General features: G+C 29.3%; 1 protein-coding gene across 4 annotated transcripts in view; it reads right to left on the bottom strand.

Annotated features, from left to right (window-relative positions):
* The window catches only part of LOC124438470, a 35,752-nt gene that overhangs the window by 1,294 nt on the left and 11,966 nt on the right, over positions 1-22,492 (bottom strand). Inside the window, exons 9-14 of one of the 4 annotated variants that reach the window (XR_006946099.1) lie at positions 6,944-7,243; positions 4,872-6,045; positions 4,345-4,653; positions 4,055-4,244; positions 3,666-3,937; positions 2,279-2,317 (exon numbers count right to left, since the gene is read on the bottom strand). Coding sequence is in view for 1 of the 4 variants with exons in the window: in XM_046988632.1 (XP_046844588.1) it covers positions 4,114-4,244; positions 4,345-4,653; positions 4,872-5,181 (750 nt within the window). In the remaining 3 variants the exon portion in view is untranslated. Of the gene's footprint in view, positions 1-2,278; positions 2,318-3,665; positions 3,938-4,054; positions 4,245-4,344; positions 4,654-4,871; positions 6,046-6,463; positions 6,770-6,943; positions 7,244-22,492 lie in introns of those variants that run through there. The other 3 variants (XR_006946100.1, XM_046988632.1, XR_006946101.1) reach the window with 3 other exon arrangements.

Below are 22,492 nucleotides of genomic sequence, written 5' to 3'. Positions count from 1 at the left end.
TCTAGCTATTTAACTTTTTAACAGATTTTTGGGAGCTGTAAATGGTTGTTTGTTTACGACAAAGTGTCATATATTTTGTAAACAAACTTGATCATACTGATTTCGTTGTGAATGCTGAGTAAGATGGTCTTACTAGAAAGAATCTGAGGGTATTTTTACCGAATTGAAAAAGGATGTTCAAAAAATTATGTTAACTATAGGTATTTGGTTATGCCCTCGAATGGTAAGGAGTACTTTTACTTTTTACTATAGTCTGTTTTCCCTTTAATACTTTCTACATTTAATGCACATTATTTTGAGTTCTATTCAAGCCTAAAATCAAAGTAATTTAGTCACCAATAATAACAAATGATAATCGGATCGGTAATGCAAATTTTAGATGTTTTAATTGATGATCAGAAAAAGATATATCCAAAAGGATTTGTGACGTTTGCAAATGATAATAGACATGATGATAACGCAATCTTGGTGATATTTTCGTCGTCCTCTTTCCTAAAGATAATCTGGACGAGCGACGCAGGTATTCTAGTTTAAAAATGATAGTCCTCGTTTTCTTTTTAAAGCTTGTCTTAAAGATTTCTTTAAATCTTTTTTGAAAAATCTGCTAGTTCTCATGTAGATAACATGTGTAAAACTACATTTTTAATTCACATTTTTTGTAACTTTTTCATCAATGAAAAAACAAAATGTATCAGACAAAATAAAAAATGATGGTCCCATAATTTAAACTCTTATGTTTCTTCAACTTTATTTAGCAACATGTAGTTAATGGCATTAACACAAAACATTAATATACAACACACAAATGACACACAAAAGTACATAAGTAAAACAAAATACAGTTGACTACTCTACTGACCTTGACCTTTGTTTATAGTAAAAACATCAATACATTTTTCATGAAGATAAATGTATAAAATAAAATGGTAGCATCATGTAACCTTTTACTTTATTCTTTTAATGCAAAAGTTCAATTTTCTCAGTTTTTTGAGTAGCTAAATATACAGTTAGAAAAACTTGTATCAATATAAACCAACTTCCCTCAACTATACTCAGCTACGCTTCGGAAGATAACATTGACCTCGGTCTGAATAATTCTTGATATTGCTCAGCCTCATCCAATAATTTTATTACGCGCGGAAAATTCCACCTTGTTGAAAATAGCCTTAAATTACATTCATCACAAAAATTACAATTGTCGAATAAAATAAAAGTGCCCTCTTGAAAGAAAATGATTTCATCACTTGTTTACAAGGCCAAACAAGAACAGATTGTAACGAATCAACACTGTACATTGGTATGACGGCCGGATGTTTCGAGCGTCACACCAACCATACTCATCGTCCCAGCAATCGTATAGAAACAGAACTGAGCTATATAAATACGCATGGCTCAAGGAACGAGACAAACCATTTAATATCTCATGGTGTCTGTAGTAAAATGCGTATACCGTCAAGATTAGCATGAAGTAAATTGTACTGTGTATGTTTGGAAGAAACAATTAACATCATGAAGTCAAACCGAAAGTACGAAACATCCGAGATGTTAGCTAAATGCCTTGATAGGAAGCGCTTTTTGCGCATTTATGAATATTAATATTTGTATGCTTTTTGTTTTGCAACGTTTTCATGCTTCATGCATCACTTTCAAGCAACGTATAAGTACATAACCATATTAAAAACAAATAGCGTAAAACGGTGTTTGAAGGTCACGATTGCAATAATTGTGTTAAAGTGATGAAAATTAACTAAAATATTAAATAAATAAATTAGACCTAGTTACAGAATCAAAAAACATTTTGCAGACATCCAACATAAACGTACACATCTATACTCAAATCTACTTCAATGAAAATCAATATGACTATTGTTTAAACGATTCTTAATGACAATGAATTTAAACATACGATGGAAGTCAGGCTATACAGGTCATGAATACAATGACATTTGCTTTGTGCGATGTACATTTAAAGATTCGACAGATTCAACATAGATACGTCAGTTGCAGTCTAAGAGAACTGTCGGCAATGTATAGTACTATCAAAATGTTATTTAGAAAATAGTATCCACTGACGAGCAATGGATTACATGCGCAACAGGAAACCGACTACACATGCAGTATTTCTACACATGTATGAAACGCTTTTTTTTAATTGAAGATTGGTGTACTTCATTAAGTACATCATAACGGAAAAGAAAAAGATAAATGAGATTTCGTAGTTTACGTGAATCATCAAAAATCAGCATCATGTAAACATATATTGAAAAGACTTATCTACCTATTTTTGGAAGTTCACCCAAACTTCTTTCATCGTCTACTATAAAAAATAACATGAGACATACGTACGTCTGTTTTTTGTATCAAGTATATTGTATAAATGTAATTCAAAGTTATACATATTTATACATATATAACTTTGAATTACATATTCAAACAATACTTGATATGATTTACTACCCAGTGTTTCACGCCTATATTGACGATTTTCAGTTAAATTAAAATAATAAAACTATGGCTCTGTTAATCAGTGAACTTATGTACTAATCATCATGTAGATGATTTCACTGAATATTCAAATTTAAATTGAATCAGTGGTTTAACTTAACCTTATAGTAAGAATGTAACAACCAACGTTGCAAACAATTTCTTTGCATGATAGAAAAGTATTTAACCACCCTCTTTAAATCTTTACAAAATCTTAACAGCACAAACCGCCCAATATTAAAAGCACAATCGTCAACCACAACCGTTCTATCACAAATAAATCTAAAGCCTTTTTTTAACCAGGCGGAATTTTCCGCGCGCGACGCTAAATTTGCAACATGATTGGTTGTCATACAATAATGACAAAATCATCTACCAATCATGCGCGTTATTAAGCCCTTAATAACCGAGCTTGAGGTCTTTACGGAGAAATATCGGACCGATGTCTTTTTGTAAAGACCGAGCCCGTAGGGCGAGAGAACATCAATACTACCTTGGTTCAATTAATTTATCAACTGAACTTTTAATTCTCTCCGTATCTCCTTCACGAACCTCAAAGCTTTACTAAGATGGAGACTAAATTAGGATATTTTAATTAAACCAAGTTGAAATATTTATTTAACATTTACACCTTAACGTAGCCAGCCTGCACATTTCCTATGGTTATGTAAATTCTCATGGATAACCATTATTCATCTTTTATAAATCTATTGTTCTCACAGCTAGTAAACACAAAACATTTGGATACAAGCGGGAGTAAAAGTCGAGCTGGCTACGTTACTGCATTTACACCTTACACAATAATACATTGACCTAAATATATATAAGCAATCAAGCAAACTCTAAAGTTTATCTCCAACCTTACTTTTGGACATGAAAGTAAAACATGTCAGACCAAGCCTCAAGAACTTGGAGTCATTATTCGAAAACTAATCCTTGCAGGTGAGTAGTGGCGTTGCTATCCCACAAATTTAGTCCTGCTATGTAAATTTTAATGTGTTTACTTACTGTGAATAAAACAGATGGGAAAAGAACAATAATGATCTGAGATTTACATAGCATAAACAAAACTTGTGGGCTGGCTGTATGTACAAAACTATACTTTGATGCAGCTGCTCAATCTGACAAGATCGTGCTTTGCTTTGAAAAATTAGACAACCACTCATTCCAACTTCACTTACCAGTTCTTTTCTCGTTTTCATTTAACTGCATGATTCCATCAACGGTGTCTTGCGGAACTTGATCAGGCAGCTTAACATCCAAATCCCTTTCTATCTCATGAGCTAAACCTCCTTGCTTACACTCTTTCAATGCTAGGAGCAGTGCTCTTACATTGGCATGTTGTCCGTCTCTATCAAACCAAGTGTCCAACACATATCGTGTGGGGTTACCAGAGAATTTCTCAGCAATGATGTTTTCTTTACCTTGTGGCAAATTCACTGCTTTGTACAGGCTTGAAAAAAGTCAATTTGTGCTCAGTTAAGGAATAAAACTTTACTAAAAACATTTAGTTACCTAAAGATAAAACATCAACTGAGTTTAAAAAAACTTTAATTCATTTGAAAATCACCTTCTCCAGTCATTCTCTAATAACTCATTGCCTTTGTTTAAGCGTTCTTCTAACTTTCTTTAAACATGGTCAGGTAGATCTGAACAGGTTGTTTCAAGATTAAACTGGGCTGTGGTCTGCCCAGTCAGATGAGCATTTGTTGGCTCCTGATAGAATTGTCTCTCATCAATTAGTTCGCCAGAATGAGTAGCTGACAAATCAGTGAGATGAATTTGACTTACAGGATATGTAAAGGGATAAATATTTATATGTAATAACAAGGAGGAATAATTATTACATTTTTTACATACCTTTTATTGACTGCCTCAAATCATGGGCAAGTTGCGGCTGATTTATATCTAAGGTTTTGAAAAAACATTGGAATGCATCAGGCCCTAAACGCGGAAGCACATCACATATAAGCTTTTCCACTTTTTTGTCCAAAGATAGTTCTTGCAACACAGCTCTGATGTTGACACCAGGATTTCTGCTTGTGATCGCCACATTGTTGGATAAACTTTCAACCATTTGAGCGACATTAAGTGATTGCTTAAATGTGGACAAATGGCTCACAAGAATTTGACGATGGACCTCTTTCATTCCAGGCTCTTCAGTTTCTCCTAAGTAAGACAGTGGTAAAATAAATGGTTTAAAACTTTCTGATGTTTCTGTTTATATATAAGAAGATGGTTTTCATTAAAACTTCTGCAAGTGAAGTCGATATTTGCATTCTTATCTTCTAGAGAATTTTACATCTTCAGAATGAATAAATAATAGACAGGCAAACAAGCTCACAGTACGTAATATATAACAGTATAAGAAATAAAAAATGTCGTACTTTGCGTAGCACTAGGAAGTATATGGTTCACATTAAGTCCGGCTAAGTCAGCCAAGTATTCCCCAACCCATCTTTGAACTTTAAGTGTCGCTCTAATAAAGGATATAAATGCTTCATCTCCTCGCCGATGCAGCAAATTAAGAAGTTCCAAAGTACGAGCTTCAGGGGTGGATTCTGCTCGAATTTTGTCTTCGCAGTTACGATCCAGAACGTCCGTCATTTGTGGCCAAACAGCATCAACCTCAAGATTTCTTTTGATATATTCCCTGTTTTTTCTTAAAAATTCGCGATGCGCTTCAGACATCGCCATTATCACCGAATATCGGAAATACAGGCCCTTCGATTTCGTTGTAAACTATTCTAGAGCTTTTCTACACGTAAACATTCCTTGGTAAAGTTACAATTCCCACTTCCCATTCATCGCAATGACAGTGGTAATGACGTGTGAAGGTTTTTCCCCCGCTGGGCCGCTTCCCCAAACTCGTCCAGCGTCTTAACCAGGGTCCTACTCTCCCCTGTTTTTCAGCAAATTTTCATCTTTCTGAAGCAGCTCGATTAAGAAGAAATAACATTATTTGTCTTCTTTTTAACATCAAAATGAACAAGCTATTGATAGTTTGGTCAGTAAAGAAGTAAATAAAATGTGTATATTGCGTTGCTGAATTATAGAGAAAATTCTTAGCCAACACTGTATTTTTATAATTTTTTGTTCTTGTACATTTGTACTTTAGGAATACAAATTGACATGAATGACATAATGACTATTTATCAGTAATATTTTTAAGACTGAAGTAGTGTACATAATGTTAAATTGGATAGTATTGCTTGGTATTGCCCTGGTATTGCCGATTTGCAATCGACTCTGACCGATGATTCTGACAGATGGGATACAATAAACTGGTCATTCTTTGGTGGGTTTTCGAAATGGCCTAGTTTTTGTTGGTTGAGGTAATGTGCATTTTGACATATACATGCTTCATACAAAGTAATTAATTTCACCCTTATAACCTTTGCTATCACAGGTGGGATGACTTGACTGTCTATCAAGCAAAGTCACGCTCTGTTATTTTTTAAGAAACATTTTCTTATAATGGTGAAAAAGCCATGGAGAAAAATCTTGTACGAAGAACAAAATTACCCAGATAATTATGTTGACGAGTCTTTCCTGTATGAACTGGAAAAAAATGGTAAATATTTGAGTGAAATCTAGGAATGGTAAAAGATCGATAATTATGCCTACGATTTGAGTTGGATGCGTATAACGAAGTATATTTTTTAGTATACACGAGAAACTATCATTTCTGGATTGTCTCCAATGAAGCTGGAAGAGTTTCACAACAATTTAGCAGGTTAAAATCAGGCTATCTTTGACTATCATCCTGTTCGTCAATTCAATTTTTGGGAACTGGTTGTTTGTTTACGACAGTGTCATATATTTTGTAAAATTGATCATACTGACTTCGTCGTGACTGCTGTGTAAGATGGTCTTACTAGAAAAAATCTGAGCGTATTTTTACCATATCGAAAGAGGATCTTCAAAAAATTATGTTAACTATAGGTATTTGGTTATGCCTTCGAATGGTACGCAGTACTTTTACTTTTTACTATAGTATGTTTTCCCTTTAATACTTTCTACATTTAATGCACATTATTTACAGTTTTACTCAAGCCTAAAATCAAAATTTCAGCATTAATGTATACGATTTGAAAGCATTTGCTGACTTAAAGCAAAAGATACACAATATTTATTATTGCATATGTGTTTTTTACAAGTTTGACAACATAATAAGCTATAAGCTTCTTTTTACCATACGATAAAAATATGCCAGTCTCTGAATCACCATGATTCGTAGGTACTCGTCACTATCTTTGGATATCGGACAAATCATTAATCTCGTCTAAAGATTTTTGACTATTGCTAGTACTATCACACATGCTTGAACCGTTATTTTCAGTCGCACAAAGTTAGAAAATGATGCACAGATACAAGTGGAGAGATTACGGTTTTTGGTAGAATATTTAAGAAAAGTGACACGTACACAGCATTAGTTTGTTGTTACATAGCTATTTACCGTTAAGATCAGGGTATTCAATAACAGCTTCGCTTTTCTTTCCCTTGCCTTCTTCAAGTTTTACAGGATGTGCACTGTCCAGAAAATGTTTGCAACGGCAATATACAGAATTAAAAACATACATGCATTAAGTACAATAAATGAAGAGGAGAACTAGAGTGAGAATAACAAATATAGTGTCATGGACCCTAATTTATAGCTTGGCTATCAAAATGAAAACTCACTTCTGTGTCTTACTTGCAAAATGTTTCTTTAGAACAGGTCTTGTCTTCCAGTCACTCAATCTTATGGTTCTGTGAACTAGAACAGGCAGTTCCTTAAAAAGTTGAAGAAAATACTCTTCATAGTTTCCATGACAGTTGTGGACGAGGGTTATCATACCAATGCTGGCGAACGTTTCGTAAAAATCTTAGGCAACCTAACCATGTAGAGTCGGATACTTTATTGAAATGTTTAAAGACTTCATGATCGATACGGTAAATCAATCTATTGAAAGATTCAACTGCTCACAAACATCTGAGGTAAGAGAATGTGGAGATGATGTCTTTATTTCTGGTTCATTCCCAACATCAGTAGTAATATACATGGGGGTTCTAGATCACAAAAAGTTTACTTTTTGTTATCTATAACTCCCCATGTATATTACTACTACACCCGTGGGTAAAAACTATCTTTATAACAACATAAAATAAGACCATGGTTCAAAGACGTCCCTCTGGTAAAAGGTCATGTAAAAAAGCTGTGTAAAAAATAGTCATTATTTCAAAGGGGGTAAAAATCTCGAATTATAATCTATAGTTTAAAAATATGGAATCTATATGTTTTAAAAACGGTCTTTACAAACAAATGTTAAGAAAGCATCGGTTCGGAGGCGATCCGGCAGCGCAAATTTTAGCGTAGCTAAAATTGAGCAGGGGGATGGGATCGCCGAGAATTCATGCGAGCCCGGTGGGTAAAAAATTCTAGCTTTAGCTAGAATTTTCGGCTCGCCCCGTTTTGTCCGAAGGACGACAGAGGCTTAAAAAATGCTCTTCAAAAAACCGTCTTTAATAATCAAGTGTTAATAATCAAGTGTTAATAATCAAGCGTTATTAAAATATCAGTAGCAGCGCGCTTTATAGTCGACTGGTATATTGGATTAACTAGTGGTCTTTAACAATGGTCTGAAAACTCAGCGCGTGGTAGAAATATTCTTTAATAATCAAGTGTTAATAATCAAGTGTTAATAATCAAGTGTTATTAAAATATCAGTATCAGCGCGCTTTATAGTCTACGTGGTAATTTGGTTAACTAGTGGCCTTTAACAATGGTCTTAAAACTCAGCGCTTGGTAGAAATATTCTTTAATAATCAAGTGTTAATAATCAAGTGTTAATAAAGCATCTTTTTAAATCGTTGTGTCGGGCGATAAATTTCAGGCAACTAAGCCTGAAATTTTGAGCGCAACAATGTCATAGATGCTCTTTAAAAACTATGGAATCTATATGTTTTATATAATTTTTGTTAAAAGTGTTTTTAATAATTGTTTCAGGATTTTGAATATTTTTGTATATCGCTTTTGTATTAATTACTTATTACAAACAGTTATGTGATATGTAGTCAAACATGAGGAGCAGGTATGTATGATTTTACTCTAACAGAGGCCCACGCTACATGCTTACTACACATTATAACTGTTTGTTAATATTTAGTTATTTGAACCGATATTATAATGGCCATAAGCTAATGTTGTTACACCATCATCTAATATATAACGTTTATCATCAAAACAACTTAGTGATACTTTATTAATCTCATAACTACTAAGTTGATGGTTTACACTTCTAATAGTTTTCATTGTATGATGCATTTGTTTGTTTTCAAATAGTGTTGTTTTATAGTCTTCATGTTTTATTTTACTCTTAATAATATTTTTCTTAATTCCTTTAGCTTTTTTATCTCCTTTATTATTATCTTTAATATAACTATACATCTTGCTTCTTAAACCAACAAATTCTTTAATTACTATTCCAGCAACTTCATCTTTCATTTTACCAATAACTTTTTTATTAGTTTTATCATGATATTTATGGTATTCTGGGTAATCACTAAAATCAAATTTATCTTTATCAACCCAAAAATCTTGATAGGCATCTTCAGTTTCAATTTCATATGTTAAACTATCTGTGTCTGTGAAAAGAAGTTTAGCTTTATCACCATATTTTTTCTTGATATAGTTGTAATGAAAATCGTACATTAATACTTTAGATAAATCTAAGATACACATACCCACATATGCAGGCCTGTTAAGGGTTAGTGTTTCTTTGATCTTATGCACAGCCACAAGGTTCTCATTAAAGATCTTTGAACTTACATAAGTAGGTTTTGAAGCTAATTTTAATAATTTATTTTATTAGTTACTAGTCTAACATCTACTCTTTTCGTAAGTTTTCCATTGTCTTACCGAAACCGAATTATTCATGAGTTTGAAAAGTCTTTTCAAAGTTATTTTTGCATTAGTTCTTTTTAGTATTAAAGTCTATATATTTTTTCAACCATGGAGATTGATTAAATTCAAGTACTCTATGTACTTTTTTTAACTTTAACCCAAGATCTAAATATAGTTGAAGATTTCTATAATGTAAAACGTATTTGTATTTATTTTTTAAAGTCGGAATCAGTTTGCTTACTAAACCTGTTGATATATTGTAATTAGAAGCAATTGTCTTACAATATTTTGATAACATATCACTAGTGACCATAATTTTTTCGGGTGCTAATGGATAATCGTTATGTAAATTATGTAGTTCTTCAGTGTATTCTAAATCAACTTCTAAAATTAGACCTTTTTTATTATCTTCTTTATATGCGGCTAAATTTATGTTGTTAATCTGTTTATCAGTTAACCATTTGAAACCACCAGTAGGTAGGTATTGTGACATAGCCCATCCATACAGATTGTTAGCATCTAAATACGTTAAATACTTCGATGGTTTATTCTTATCAAATGTTTCCATATACTTGTTATTAGATTTACCATATCGATTAGAAATATAAGAAACACCTCCTCTCATACCCTTTTCAATAAATTGAAACATATCAATATCTGTCATTAATTCTAATTTAATATCTGTCATTTTAAGCATAGCATCCCACGACAGCCCTGGTGATGTAAAATAATGACATGGGTCTAAGTTATAGTATTCTAAGCATGTTTTTCGAAAGTTTTCAAATACATCAACTAATAATAAAACGTCTGATTTCAGATACAGGTCGTGATAATCACCCATGTTTTTGAGATTGAATGTATTCCAAACATTTTGAGCATGATTGTATTGTTCATCTGATATATTCTCATCAGTAAGAATACTATAAAAGTCTTCTTTTGAAGGCAACTCCTCATTAAACTTTTTAAACGAATTCATATAATCATATGGGTATATACCTTTTTTAGTCATTAAATTAAGTTTTTCACCTTTAAACTGCTTAGAGGTGTATTTAAACGATTCTTTAGGTAGGTTACTAACAAGCTTTTCTAAACTAGAGCTCATAAATTGAAAACTATCAAGAAATGTTAAATGGTTTCCTAACATAAAAGCCATATACTTTTCCATATTATTAGGTATAGCATTTATATTCATATGCGTTTCTTCACCTTTTTTGTTTTTGTATGTATGCTTATTAACAATAGCTCCGATTTCTTGCATAATAAAATGGCTGTCATACCCACGCAGATTGTGAAATATTACTGGGATTTTAAATTTATCAGAGTCTATTCTAAGTTTTAAATTACAATCTTGATGAGCTGACCCTCTATATTTTCCAGTGATATGACAATGGTCTCGAACTCGAATATCTTTGTTAGTATATTTTTTGTTACAGATATGACATTCATCAGCTTTTTTAAATTTTTCTTCATCATCAGAGGTCATTTTTAATGGTTTATTAAAGTAGGTTTTCATAATATTTTTACAATATTTAACTTCTTTTAACATAGCTTCCATAAATTTGTAAACAGCCTTTTCACCCCTATATAGTTGAATTGGTTTCGTGAATTCATCATCATAACAACAAACAACTTTATATCCATAACCACAGTCTGTATGTTTCTGATAGGCTTCTGTATATGATTTTTTATTATTTTGGGTACAATTAAATATCTTTTCTGTAATAGACTCAAAATCGCTATATATAATAAATGGTACTGGTTGTTGTTTATGATAGTTGCTGAATTTAAGTATGTTGTTATTTTTATCAGGCATCCTTATTGATTGTATACCATTTATTAATATACAGTTTTCTATATGGTTATTTAATATTTTTTCAGAACTAAAACATTGAAGGCAACGCATACAAAAGTGTTTCCTTTCCTTATGCTTTGTTTGATTGTACATAAATGCATTAAAATTTTTTATTAGAATATAATGTTTGTTTTCATTATCAGTTATTAATAGTAGTTCCATATTGTCTTCAAATTTTTCTTTTGATATATAAATGGGGTATGGTTGCTTATTTTCATAACCGAAGACATTAATGTTAATTTTGTTTTGCTTTTCGATTTTATTATATTGTTTAACAGTTACTGGAAATTCGATCCCAGAGTAGTCTAATTTGTTAATATATTCCTTATCAGATTTTTTAATCCTTTGTGGGTATTTATTTTGTGGGTTAATATATCTAATATGGCACCACATAAAACATTTATTGTCTTTATTTTTCATATTTATCAAACCCTTTTTAGAGTTTTTAAGTTCTTGAGGTAAATTAATGTATGAAGACCCTTGTAATGGTTTGTATTTAACAACATTAAGATAATGATTATCTATAGATTGAATAGACCATCCAGAACCTTCTTGTGTAAATTTACTAATCTTATTTAATATATTTTGTTTTGAAATTTGTAGTGATTCATTGATTTCATTAGAATTAGTAATTGTTAAAGCTGGGCTGTTGAAATAAGCTGTTTTTGTTAAATGATCAACATCACCACCATATTTTATTTTAATTTTTTCAAATGTTACCTCAAGCGTTTCAATAAACTTTAATCCTTTCATTGTTGTTAATATTTCTTTAATATAATATGTAAGATACTTTCTTGTGTTCTGCAATTGTATTAATGGCATTTTAATGTTCATAATACTTATTCTATATGACTTTGTATAACCTTTAAGAGCATTGTTTGTTTCTATTATTTCAACTCTTGGTGTTGGTAATGGTTTTTTATTTTTATCTGATAGCATCTGTGTATTGTTCTCATAATCTTTAACCATCTCTTTTACACTCTTTCTTGGTTTGGGGACTGGTGTTAATACTTTGATTAATTCGTTTTTTCTAAGTTTATAATAACCTTTAACCTTTTTATCTTTAGCAATAGCTTTTAATTGTTGTACAGTCATTTGTTTAATATTGGATTGTGATAGTACTTTTTGTACTGGTTTGGAAATTGAAGTATTATTAACTTCAACCTTAGGTTTTTGATTTAATATTAAATTAATTAAATCGTCTTTAGTCAAATTTTGAAGTTCATCTTTATTCATATTAGGCATACTATATAAAATAGGTTTGTCTTTAAGTACCTTTCGATTTAAATAATCTCTATTCATATATATACTATATATTTTATTTTTATTTTTTTTAAACGCACTAATTTTAATTATAGAAATAAATCTATATTTAAAACTCTTTTATAAAAATAATTAAATTAATCTATTTAACTTTTGAGTGTTTTTAAATATTTTGTAAATATTCTCTTAATTCAGCTTCAGTTTTTATTGTATTTTTCAGCATTCCTGGTTCTAAACCGAATTCCCATGGCCAGAAACCATGCTCGTATATCCAGATAACCTTGTTTAATTTTTCTCTAATTTGTGGGTTATTAATAGCATCTAATACACTTGTATTATAATAATAATGAACCTCTTGTTGATGATTTATATAATCATCAGTTTTAAATATTAATAAATTTAAATGTTTATGATGTTCAACTAATTTTAATTTTTGTTTAAGTGCATATTTAATTAATGTTTGTATAAATGTTGGGAGATCTTTACATTTTTCATAACCGGTAGAATCAGGTGGATAATCTTTTTTTCTATCAGGTAGACTATCAATGAATATAAACAAACCAATTTTAGAAAATAACTCCTTATCAACCATTCGAAAATGCCAGCCGGATCCGAAATAAGCAACGCTAAAAATTTCATTATTATTTTTTCTATTTTCTATCATATATAATTACTATATATTTAAATTTTTTTTTGTTAAACGCACCTAAATTTTTATAAAAACTATATTAATTTTAATTTTTTGAATTTATTAAATGTTTTCTAGTTTTAAGATGTAAAGTTTTATATGCTAAACTATATGTTTTATTACATAAATCACAATGCCATGGTTTTGAAAGCATATATAATGTCCTATGTTGTTTAATTTGTTCTTTAGTATAAATTCTTGGTCTTCCTCGTATTGGTTTATCTGAACACATATATACTAATACTATATATTTTATTTTTATTTAATGAGTTTAAGATAAATTTTAATATTACCTTTAGCTGAAATATTATATTCTGTATATTCATATAAACTAAATGATATAAGATAACTATTCTCTGTACTAGTAATTGTATATTTTAAATAACATTTATCCCATTCATAATATTTATTAAATAATATATGAGTAATTTCAACAAATCTTGGGATATAATTATAACCACTACTATTTGTTAAACTTGGTTTAAAACTATCACATAAAATGGGTTCTGTTTCTATATGTATAGAACAGAATATATGTAAAATTTTTATAATATTGTCTATATTACATTTATCTTTAGAAAAAGATAACCAGTCACAAGTATTTAATTCATATATTTTTTCTCTTGTAATATTATATCTATTATCATCTTTATATTCAAGTTCATATTTTAATGATTTAATATACATGTTTTTATCTTTCATAATTTCATCTAATAAATCTAAATTAATTTCATGTCCTTTAAATTTATATACATCTGTGTTTTTTATAACTTTAACCATTCTATATAATTACTATATATATTATTTTTTTTAAGGTGCGTTTATATTATCCTTTGTTTTATACAATGTTTTTTCAAAATCCTTCAAAACAACTTCTATATTAGAACTAGTTTTTTTACAACATAGAATAAAATTTCTAATCTTTTTTAGTAGATCTTTAAGATTCATATATAATTATAAAGGTTTTATTTCTTTGACTGGGCCCAGTTGTTATAATAAGTACAATTAATGTCTTTATCCCACTTAAGGATTTTATATACTTCACCAAACAATCTATTATCAAAAACTATTTTTGTCTTACTATTTTTCATATCTTTAACAGGGTGTTTTAATGCTATACCCCTTCTACTAGCTAAACGTATTATATAATAGTTATACATACTAATATTCTTTTTATTAATTAATTTATGTTTAATCATAGTACTAACAACCTTTATAAAATCACTAGTCAATGTCTCAACATATTGAAAAGTTACACACAATCTAATTTTATTATAAAACCATTTCTTTCTTGAATGAACTGATCGTTGACATTTCCAAATCTCTGGTATCCATTCATTAACTATCTTATATGAGTGAACAGAACCACAGTTCTTACAAACATTCCTTGTATTATCTGAAATAATTTCTTGATTTTCGCAACATAAGTATACCTTAGCAGATCTATTAATATAACTATCACATATCTGTTTATTACAAAAGCAACAATTTACATAACCAAAAAACTCTTCTAACTCTTTATGAATCAATTCATTACAATACATATACTAATACTATATATTTTATTTTTTAAGTAATTTTATATAATAAATATCCAGATATAATACCAATCACAACCATTGTACCAGATTGATAATTTTTCATAGTATTAGATTCTTTGTAAAAGTCATGTAATTGTGGTTCTCTATGAAATGTTAATCCGTTGTAATGTATTGTTTTTACTTTTCTAAGCGCATCTAAAGCTTTGTTTGTAAGTTCTATATCATCATCAGCATATTGAAGTTCTTGTCTTAGCTGTTGAATTTTATTATGCTCTTTAACTTCATTTTCATAAAACGCCTCTTTAGCTCTTTGTAATTTTTCTAGAGACTCATGGTATCTTTTCATTTCCTCAGTGTAACCGTTTTTATCAAGTTTATGAAATAGCCATTTAAATGGATTTCCAGACCCAATTGATTTGATTTATGACGTTGAGCAATTAGCTTTTGTAAAATCTTTAATATTATCAGTATCTGTTAATTTTTGACCTAGTAGTTTTTAGACACCATAGAAAGACCTACAGCAGTTGTTGTAACAAGCATTCATAAATTGTTTCATTCATAGTATTTCATATATAATAGGAAATATTTTATTCAAATGAGTCTAAATTATATTGTTTATTTTTTTGTATCAAAACATGTTTTTCACTAGTTGTTTCTTCTCTTGCTTTATCGTTTGTTAATTTTTCCTGCCTTTTATCATTTTTCCTTGTATAATAGAGACTAGCAATAGCAGTTAATACTCCAATAGTTCCAAATACAAATCCGTAATTAATATTCCAGCTATTATCCTCAATTTTCTTTTTATTTTCTAATTCAATCCTATCTCGCATCTTTTTTTCTTTAGAAGCTTTTGATATAGCAGCCAAGCGCTTTCCGGCTTCAACTCTAAGAGGGTCTTTTTCTTTCTTAACTGTAGTTATCTTTAGGTTTTCTTCAGACATGTTATATAATACTGTATATTTTGTTCACAGATAACTTATAGATAACTCACAGATAATCTTATAGATAACTCACAGATCATTTATATTTTTTGTTATATTTACTCACCATACCATCTATAGTAGTACAATTGTCTATTATAATATCATCGATAACTTTTATGTCTGATAGAAATATCACTTCATCATAAGGTAATCCCCTTAAATATGACCTTATATTCATAAGTATTTTTTCATATGATGTATATCCAAATTTACACATTTCTAAGTTATTATTAATCTTACTTTTAACCATATAACCTTGAACTAAAGCACCTAGACCACTCAGGATGCCTATAACTATCGGGTTCAGGGTTACGCTACCAACAATACCACCAGTTGAGACTAAAAAAATACTTCCCATGTTTAATGATAGTTTAATTTTATTTAATTTATTATACTTCCATTTATAACAGGTATACATCTTGTGATAGTATAAATACAACTTTTTAAGCTTTTCAAATTCCTCTTGACTCAACTCACTCGAAATATGATTAAAATCTAAAACTTTCTTCATATTATATTATAAGACGTATTTAATTAATATGAATGATGATAGCGTTGATAAACCTAGTAAAACAATCATATCTGTTTGATGGGGATTATTTACTATCATTTTTGTATGTTTATGTACTACTGGTTTTTTATACACTTCATCTAGAGTATCTAGGTGTTGTGATGGTGTATTATCTTGATGTACTTTTTTAGGTTCTTCCTTTTTAACTCCATAATAATTGACTTTATAGTTAACTCCGAATTTCATAGTTTTATTTGCTAATGTTAAAATATTATTATACCCATCAATTTTTTTATTTAATATAATCATACGGCTGGGTATTAAAATCATACCAGGGCTTATTGCCATATTTAGAACAACATTTGTGTCTTTTATAGCCTTTCTCATATTAGATATAAATACAGTCGTATCATTCTGTACTATAGTATCTTTTAATAATTTTCTAAAAACGTTTTGAGTTTGCAGGCTTTTAGCTCCATGATTAACTATTGCCCAATGTGTGCTGGCCTGACTGCCTAAAATTGTATAAACAAAACTTTCAATGCTCTCTTGCAAAAGAATTTTTCCGACTAATGTAATTCCTTCAGAATGATATGCAATGAAGCTCTTATAATCAGTAGTCGAATATTGAAAATTAACATAATAACCATCATTGTTTTTATCAAATTTTAAAATACCTTTATAAGGTATATGCTTTTTCAATTCCGTAAAGTCATATTTGTCTAATAACGAGGGGTGCTTCATAAATTTTCGGATCTGATAATACAAATGATATTTAACAAGGCTTTGTATAATTCTACTTTTATCAAAATTTAAATGATTAAGCCCGATACCGCTTAAAAAAGAAGCAACATAAGCTCCACAAATCATAGCGTAGTAAGCTTCTTGTTTATAATTTAAATGATTTTTAATATTGTATCTTATACCAGTAGGCTGTTCTTTTTTACTTTTAATTTCACTTGACCACATAGCTGTTATAGGTGGGAAACTGCTCATAAAATAATCATTCTCTATGACATACAATCTGAAGTTACAGATATCGACATTTACCGGCCTTTGAAATGTAGGTTTTACAATAAACTTTGATGACCATCTATGCAACATATGATCAAAATAGTCCTCAGAATGACCTTCATCTCCATTAACAGCTGCTATTAGATTTGAAAACAAAGGTGTTTTAGTTGTTTCTAAATATATTTTTGGCCATGTTGTATATGATACATGTTTTAAATCATCATCGCCTAATTTTATAGCATTTTCTTCTATTTGCTTGTTTGACATATAATATAAGCTATGTTATATATGAAAAAGTTCACTGTTTTTATAGACGGAGATAGTAAAAAAATTGACTTACAAGAAAGTATAGTAACAACTAACTATTCATATTTATATATTAAAAAAGCTTATGTGTATTGGGAATATAAAAATGTGAAATTAAATAATACTTTAGCTTTTACAATAGGAGCTACAAAATATAATTTATCTTCTGGTTACTGGACTTTTAAAATGCTTAAAACGTTTCTTAAGTCTGTTAACGTAAAGCTTGAGATGGTAGAAAACAACGGAACTTGTAAAATAACTAATAATAATGATGAGGTACTAGTATTGGCTGATACTCTTATAAAAATGCTAGGTTTTAATGATACTATAAAAACTATGAAAAAAGGTATTGTACAAAATGGTTTTTTTAAAGTGGATATAAACAGAGGATTAAAGTTTTTGCAAATTTCTTCTAATATTGTAAATTCAAGTTATAATTATAACCCTGAAGGGAAAAAAAGTAATATAGCTTTAACTTTACCAGTAATAACAATTCAGTCGTTATTTGGCACTGTATACGAATACAATGATATTGAAAGTAAAGTTACAATTATAAAAGGAGTCTTTAATGAGCTAGTATTTAATGTATTAGATCAAAATAGCGCTCCTGTGAATGTAGGCAGTATTCTACTTGAATGTTATCTTGAGTAAGTTAAATGGATGAAGACATTAAAATTGAGCAAAGTTTAAGAGATATTTATTATAATCCACAAACAGGATATCAATCAGCAGAACGGCTGTATCAGAAAGCATTAGAAGAAGGTATAGATGTTAGTAGAAAACAAGTTAAAGAATGGTTAATATCTCAAGATACATACACTAGATATAAACCTATTATTAGGAGACATAAATTCAGACAAACAAGAGTAAACTATCTTGGTGAACAAATACAAATGGATTTAGTTGATATGGGTTCTTATAAGTATAAAAACAATGGTTATTATTGGATATTAACAGCTATTGAAATATTAAGTAGATATGCATTTGCTATCCCTGTTTATAGGAAAGACACAAATAATATGACAAAAGCTGTTGCAGAACTATTAAGTCAATTTAAAGATAGATTTAATGATTATCCGAAACTAGCTCAATTTGATGATGGTAAAGAATTTTATAATGTAGGTGTTAAATTATTATTAGAAAAACATGGAATTAAGTACTTCTCTACTAAAAATGATAAAAAGGCTGCAATTGTCGAACGATTCAATAGAACGCTTAAAACATCTATGTGGAAATATTTTTACAGTAAAGGAACATATAAATGGATTGATATATTAAGTAAATTAGCATATAATTATAACAATACAAAACACAGTACAATCTTGATGAAGCCTAAGGATGTTAATAAAAATAATGAAGATGAAGTATGGAATACATTATACGGTCATGAAGTTGCTTATTTACCATTACCTAAGATTAAAATTGGTGATATGGTTAGAATATCAAAGTATAAATCTATATTTACGAAAGGCTATGAAGCAAATTTTACAGAAGAGTTGTTTAAAGTGACTAAAGTTATTAGAGGAGATCCGAATTTATATGAGATAGAAGATTTAGAAGGAGAGCCTATAATCGGTAAATTTTATGAAGAGGAACTATCAGTTGTTAATAAGAAAGACGATGTTTATAGAGTTGAAAAGATATTAAAACGTAAGAAGGTTAAAGGTAAAAAGATGGTTTTAGTTAAATGGTTAGGTTATGATAATAAACATAACAGTTGGATTAATGAAAGTGAAATACAAAATATAGAGTAATCTATATAATGGCAGAAGGAGGTTTTGATTATATTGAATTAAAAGATAAAAAGCAAGAAGATAATAACGATGATAATGAAGATATTGCTGAAAAATCATTTATTAATGATAATGATGATAAATTATTTATTACTGATAATGATGGTATAACAATACTTCATACTCTTCCTAATGTCCCTACTTCAACTCCTGTTTATACAAATATTAATAAACTTGAAAATGAAGTTTCTTTTGCTGTTGAATCTTTTATTACAAAAAATTATAGAAAAAAAAATTATAGAAAAGTGTTTAGATTTAATCAACTAAAAGGTATGGCAAATTATGAAGGTTTAAATTTTAGATTAAATTTGGGTAAAACTGATATAAATAATATTACTTACAAACCATTAAATAAAAAAAATGAGCGAGGTGCTAGTATAATTGTTTTAAAACGTAATAGAAATGGTATATTACAATACAATAAAGCAGAAAGTGCTAAAGAAGCTGTTAAAAAATTTAAAAACGAAATTAATAAAATTATTAATTTGCAAAATGAATTTATAAAAACTGAAGAGAGTATGCCTATGGTTGATTTAAATAATCAATATACAGATAATTTCAATCAAATAACTAATCAAGAACTTAGAGAACATATAGGGGTAATGACCCCCTCTGGAACTATTGATAAAAGAACACGCCCGCAATTCATAAAAGCACAAATAAATCACTTTGCTGAAGAGCTAAACAAAACTCAAGTTAGAATAAATGAAATAGAAAATGAAAATGAAAATGGTATTGAAAACAATATTGATGAATTAACTAATTTACACGAAAGAGCCGAAGAATTAGTAACTATAATTAGAAAAGAAGAAGAACAATTAGAAAAAGAGGATGTACGAGATAAACAAGAAGAAGACATTACTAGATTACAGCGGTTTAAAGAATGGGTTAAAGAAAATATCCCAGGCTTATCAGCTTTAGCTATATCTGTTGCTGGAATAATTACAACCATTGTCATAGGAGCTAGAAAAGCAATCCTGCAAGGCGCTCAAGCTACTAGTAAATTTTCTAGGGCTTTAGCAAATCTAGTTAAAAAATTATGGCCAGTGTTAGGACCATTATTGAATATTATCGCTCAGGCTATATCTTGGGGGGCGAAAGGCCTAGCATGGGTAGCTTCTAATCTATGGATTTTAGCTATTGCTGCTGCTTTGTTAATATATGATCAGTATAAACAAAGAAGAAAATAAAATATGTTTTAATATATATGAGCAGATTACAAGAAGAGCTTTTACCCGGTTATAAAAGGATTAATATGACAAAAATTAAAGGTAATCGTACTTTTTATAGTATTACCTTCAATCCGAATAGTGTTAAACCGAATGAACAAATTTATGTTAATATACCAAAATTAAAACCAAATAGCTGTTTAGTCCCTGGTTCAGTTAATCTATCGTTTGATCTTAAAATCAGTAATACAAAAAGTCACTTTATAAATAATCTCAGTCAGATTTTACAAAATAGACTCCAAATTAAAATTTCCGGTGAGACATTATACGACTGTAGTAATCATAATATTATAAGTATATACAAAGACTTGTGGTTACCCAAAAGTGATCGACAAAGTCTTATTGAATATGGCATAGCTAACGAAAATTTAAGAAAATTAATTTCTAAAGATGATAGTGCTGCAACAAGTGGAAGTCTAGAAAAAGTATCAGATAAATTAATGTATGATATTTATGGTACAAGACAGAAAATTAATATTGATAATATTATTCAAGACCACGGGTTATATTGCCCTTTCAATATGAATAATAACCCTCAATATATAATAACATTACCATCAAGTGATCAAGTCCTTATTCCTCAAAGTGGTCAAACTATCGGTGATTATGAATTAGAAAATATTCAGCTAGAATATCAAACTATTGAAAATCAAGAAATCGCTAATGAGGTAACAAATTTATATTCTATAGGAAGAAGTCTATTTTATGAACATACAACCCTCTTAAAAAAGGAAAAATGGGATAAGTCAAGTACATTACAAAATATTAACGTCAATGTGCCTCGTAAAAGTATGAAAGGCATTGTACTACTATTCACAGAAAATTCAGTTAGTGATAGTGAGAAATTTTTATATCCATTAATTGATGAAGTTAAAATAACTATCGAGGGAGTTCCTAATACCATTTTTGCACAGGGTATGAATAAAAAAGTATTTTATGAAGAAGCTAGGAGGTTTTTTGATAGAACTATCCCGATAGATTGCTTCATGACAATTGAAAAATTTTATAAGGATAAATTTGCATTAGTTATTGATCTACGCACCTTTCAAGAAAAAAATATTGCTGGTAACGGTGTAAGAATCATTAATACTCAAAATGGCATTTTGCTTGAAATTAAAAAAAGAGCATATACAAAAGATTTAAACTGTTACATCTATGTTATTAGTGATGCTCTTGTTCAATTTGTTAATAATGATTTACAAAGTATTCAATACTAGAATAACCAGTAATATATAAATGAATACACCTTTTAATATGATTATTGTAGGTATGACAAATTGTGGTAAAACCTTCATTCTTTTAAGAATGCTAGAAAAAAACTTTAGTAACCATTTTGATTATATTATTTTAGTATGCCCCACATTATCATATAATAGAACATATCAAGAATGGAAATATATAAATGATTCTGATTTAATTAAGGTAGAATGTGACCAAGATCATGTAGATATTGTTTTAAAATATGTTAGTAATGTATATAAAGGCTCTAATACTCTTATTATACTTGATGACTGTGCTAGTTGCTTAGATGTTAAAAATAGGACATCTGAATTAGTTCGTCTAGCATTCAGTGCTCGTCATTATGGACTTTCTACTATTGTGGTTACACAGCAATTGACAAGTATTGCCAAACCTTATCGTGAAAATATAAGTTATTTAGTTGCATTTTATAATACAAACCGCAATAATATGAAAACAATATTTGATGATTATCTTTATAGTTTTGATAAAGATGATATAGAAGAAATAACCAAAAAATTGAAAAATAATAAATTTGCTCATCTATTTATTCAACTAATATATCCATACCAATGGAAAATTGTTATTCCGCAATAAAACATGTGTTAATATATATATGCCAAAGCGTAAAGAGCCTGAAACAATTAATGATCTAATTAATGAGATTGATTCCGCAAATGATACTATCAAAGATGCTGTATGT

Source organism: Xenia sp. Carnegie-2017, unplaced genomic scaffold (genome assembly GCF_021976095.1).
Source record: "Xenia sp. Carnegie-2017 unplaced genomic scaffold, XeniaSp_v1 HiC_scaffold_19, whole genome shotgun sequence".
Classification (NCBI taxonomy): domain Eukaryota; kingdom Metazoa; phylum Cnidaria; class Anthozoa; order Malacalcyonacea; family Xeniidae; genus Xenia; species Xenia sp. Carnegie-2017.
This window is presented reverse-complemented; position numbering and strand designations above follow the sequence as displayed.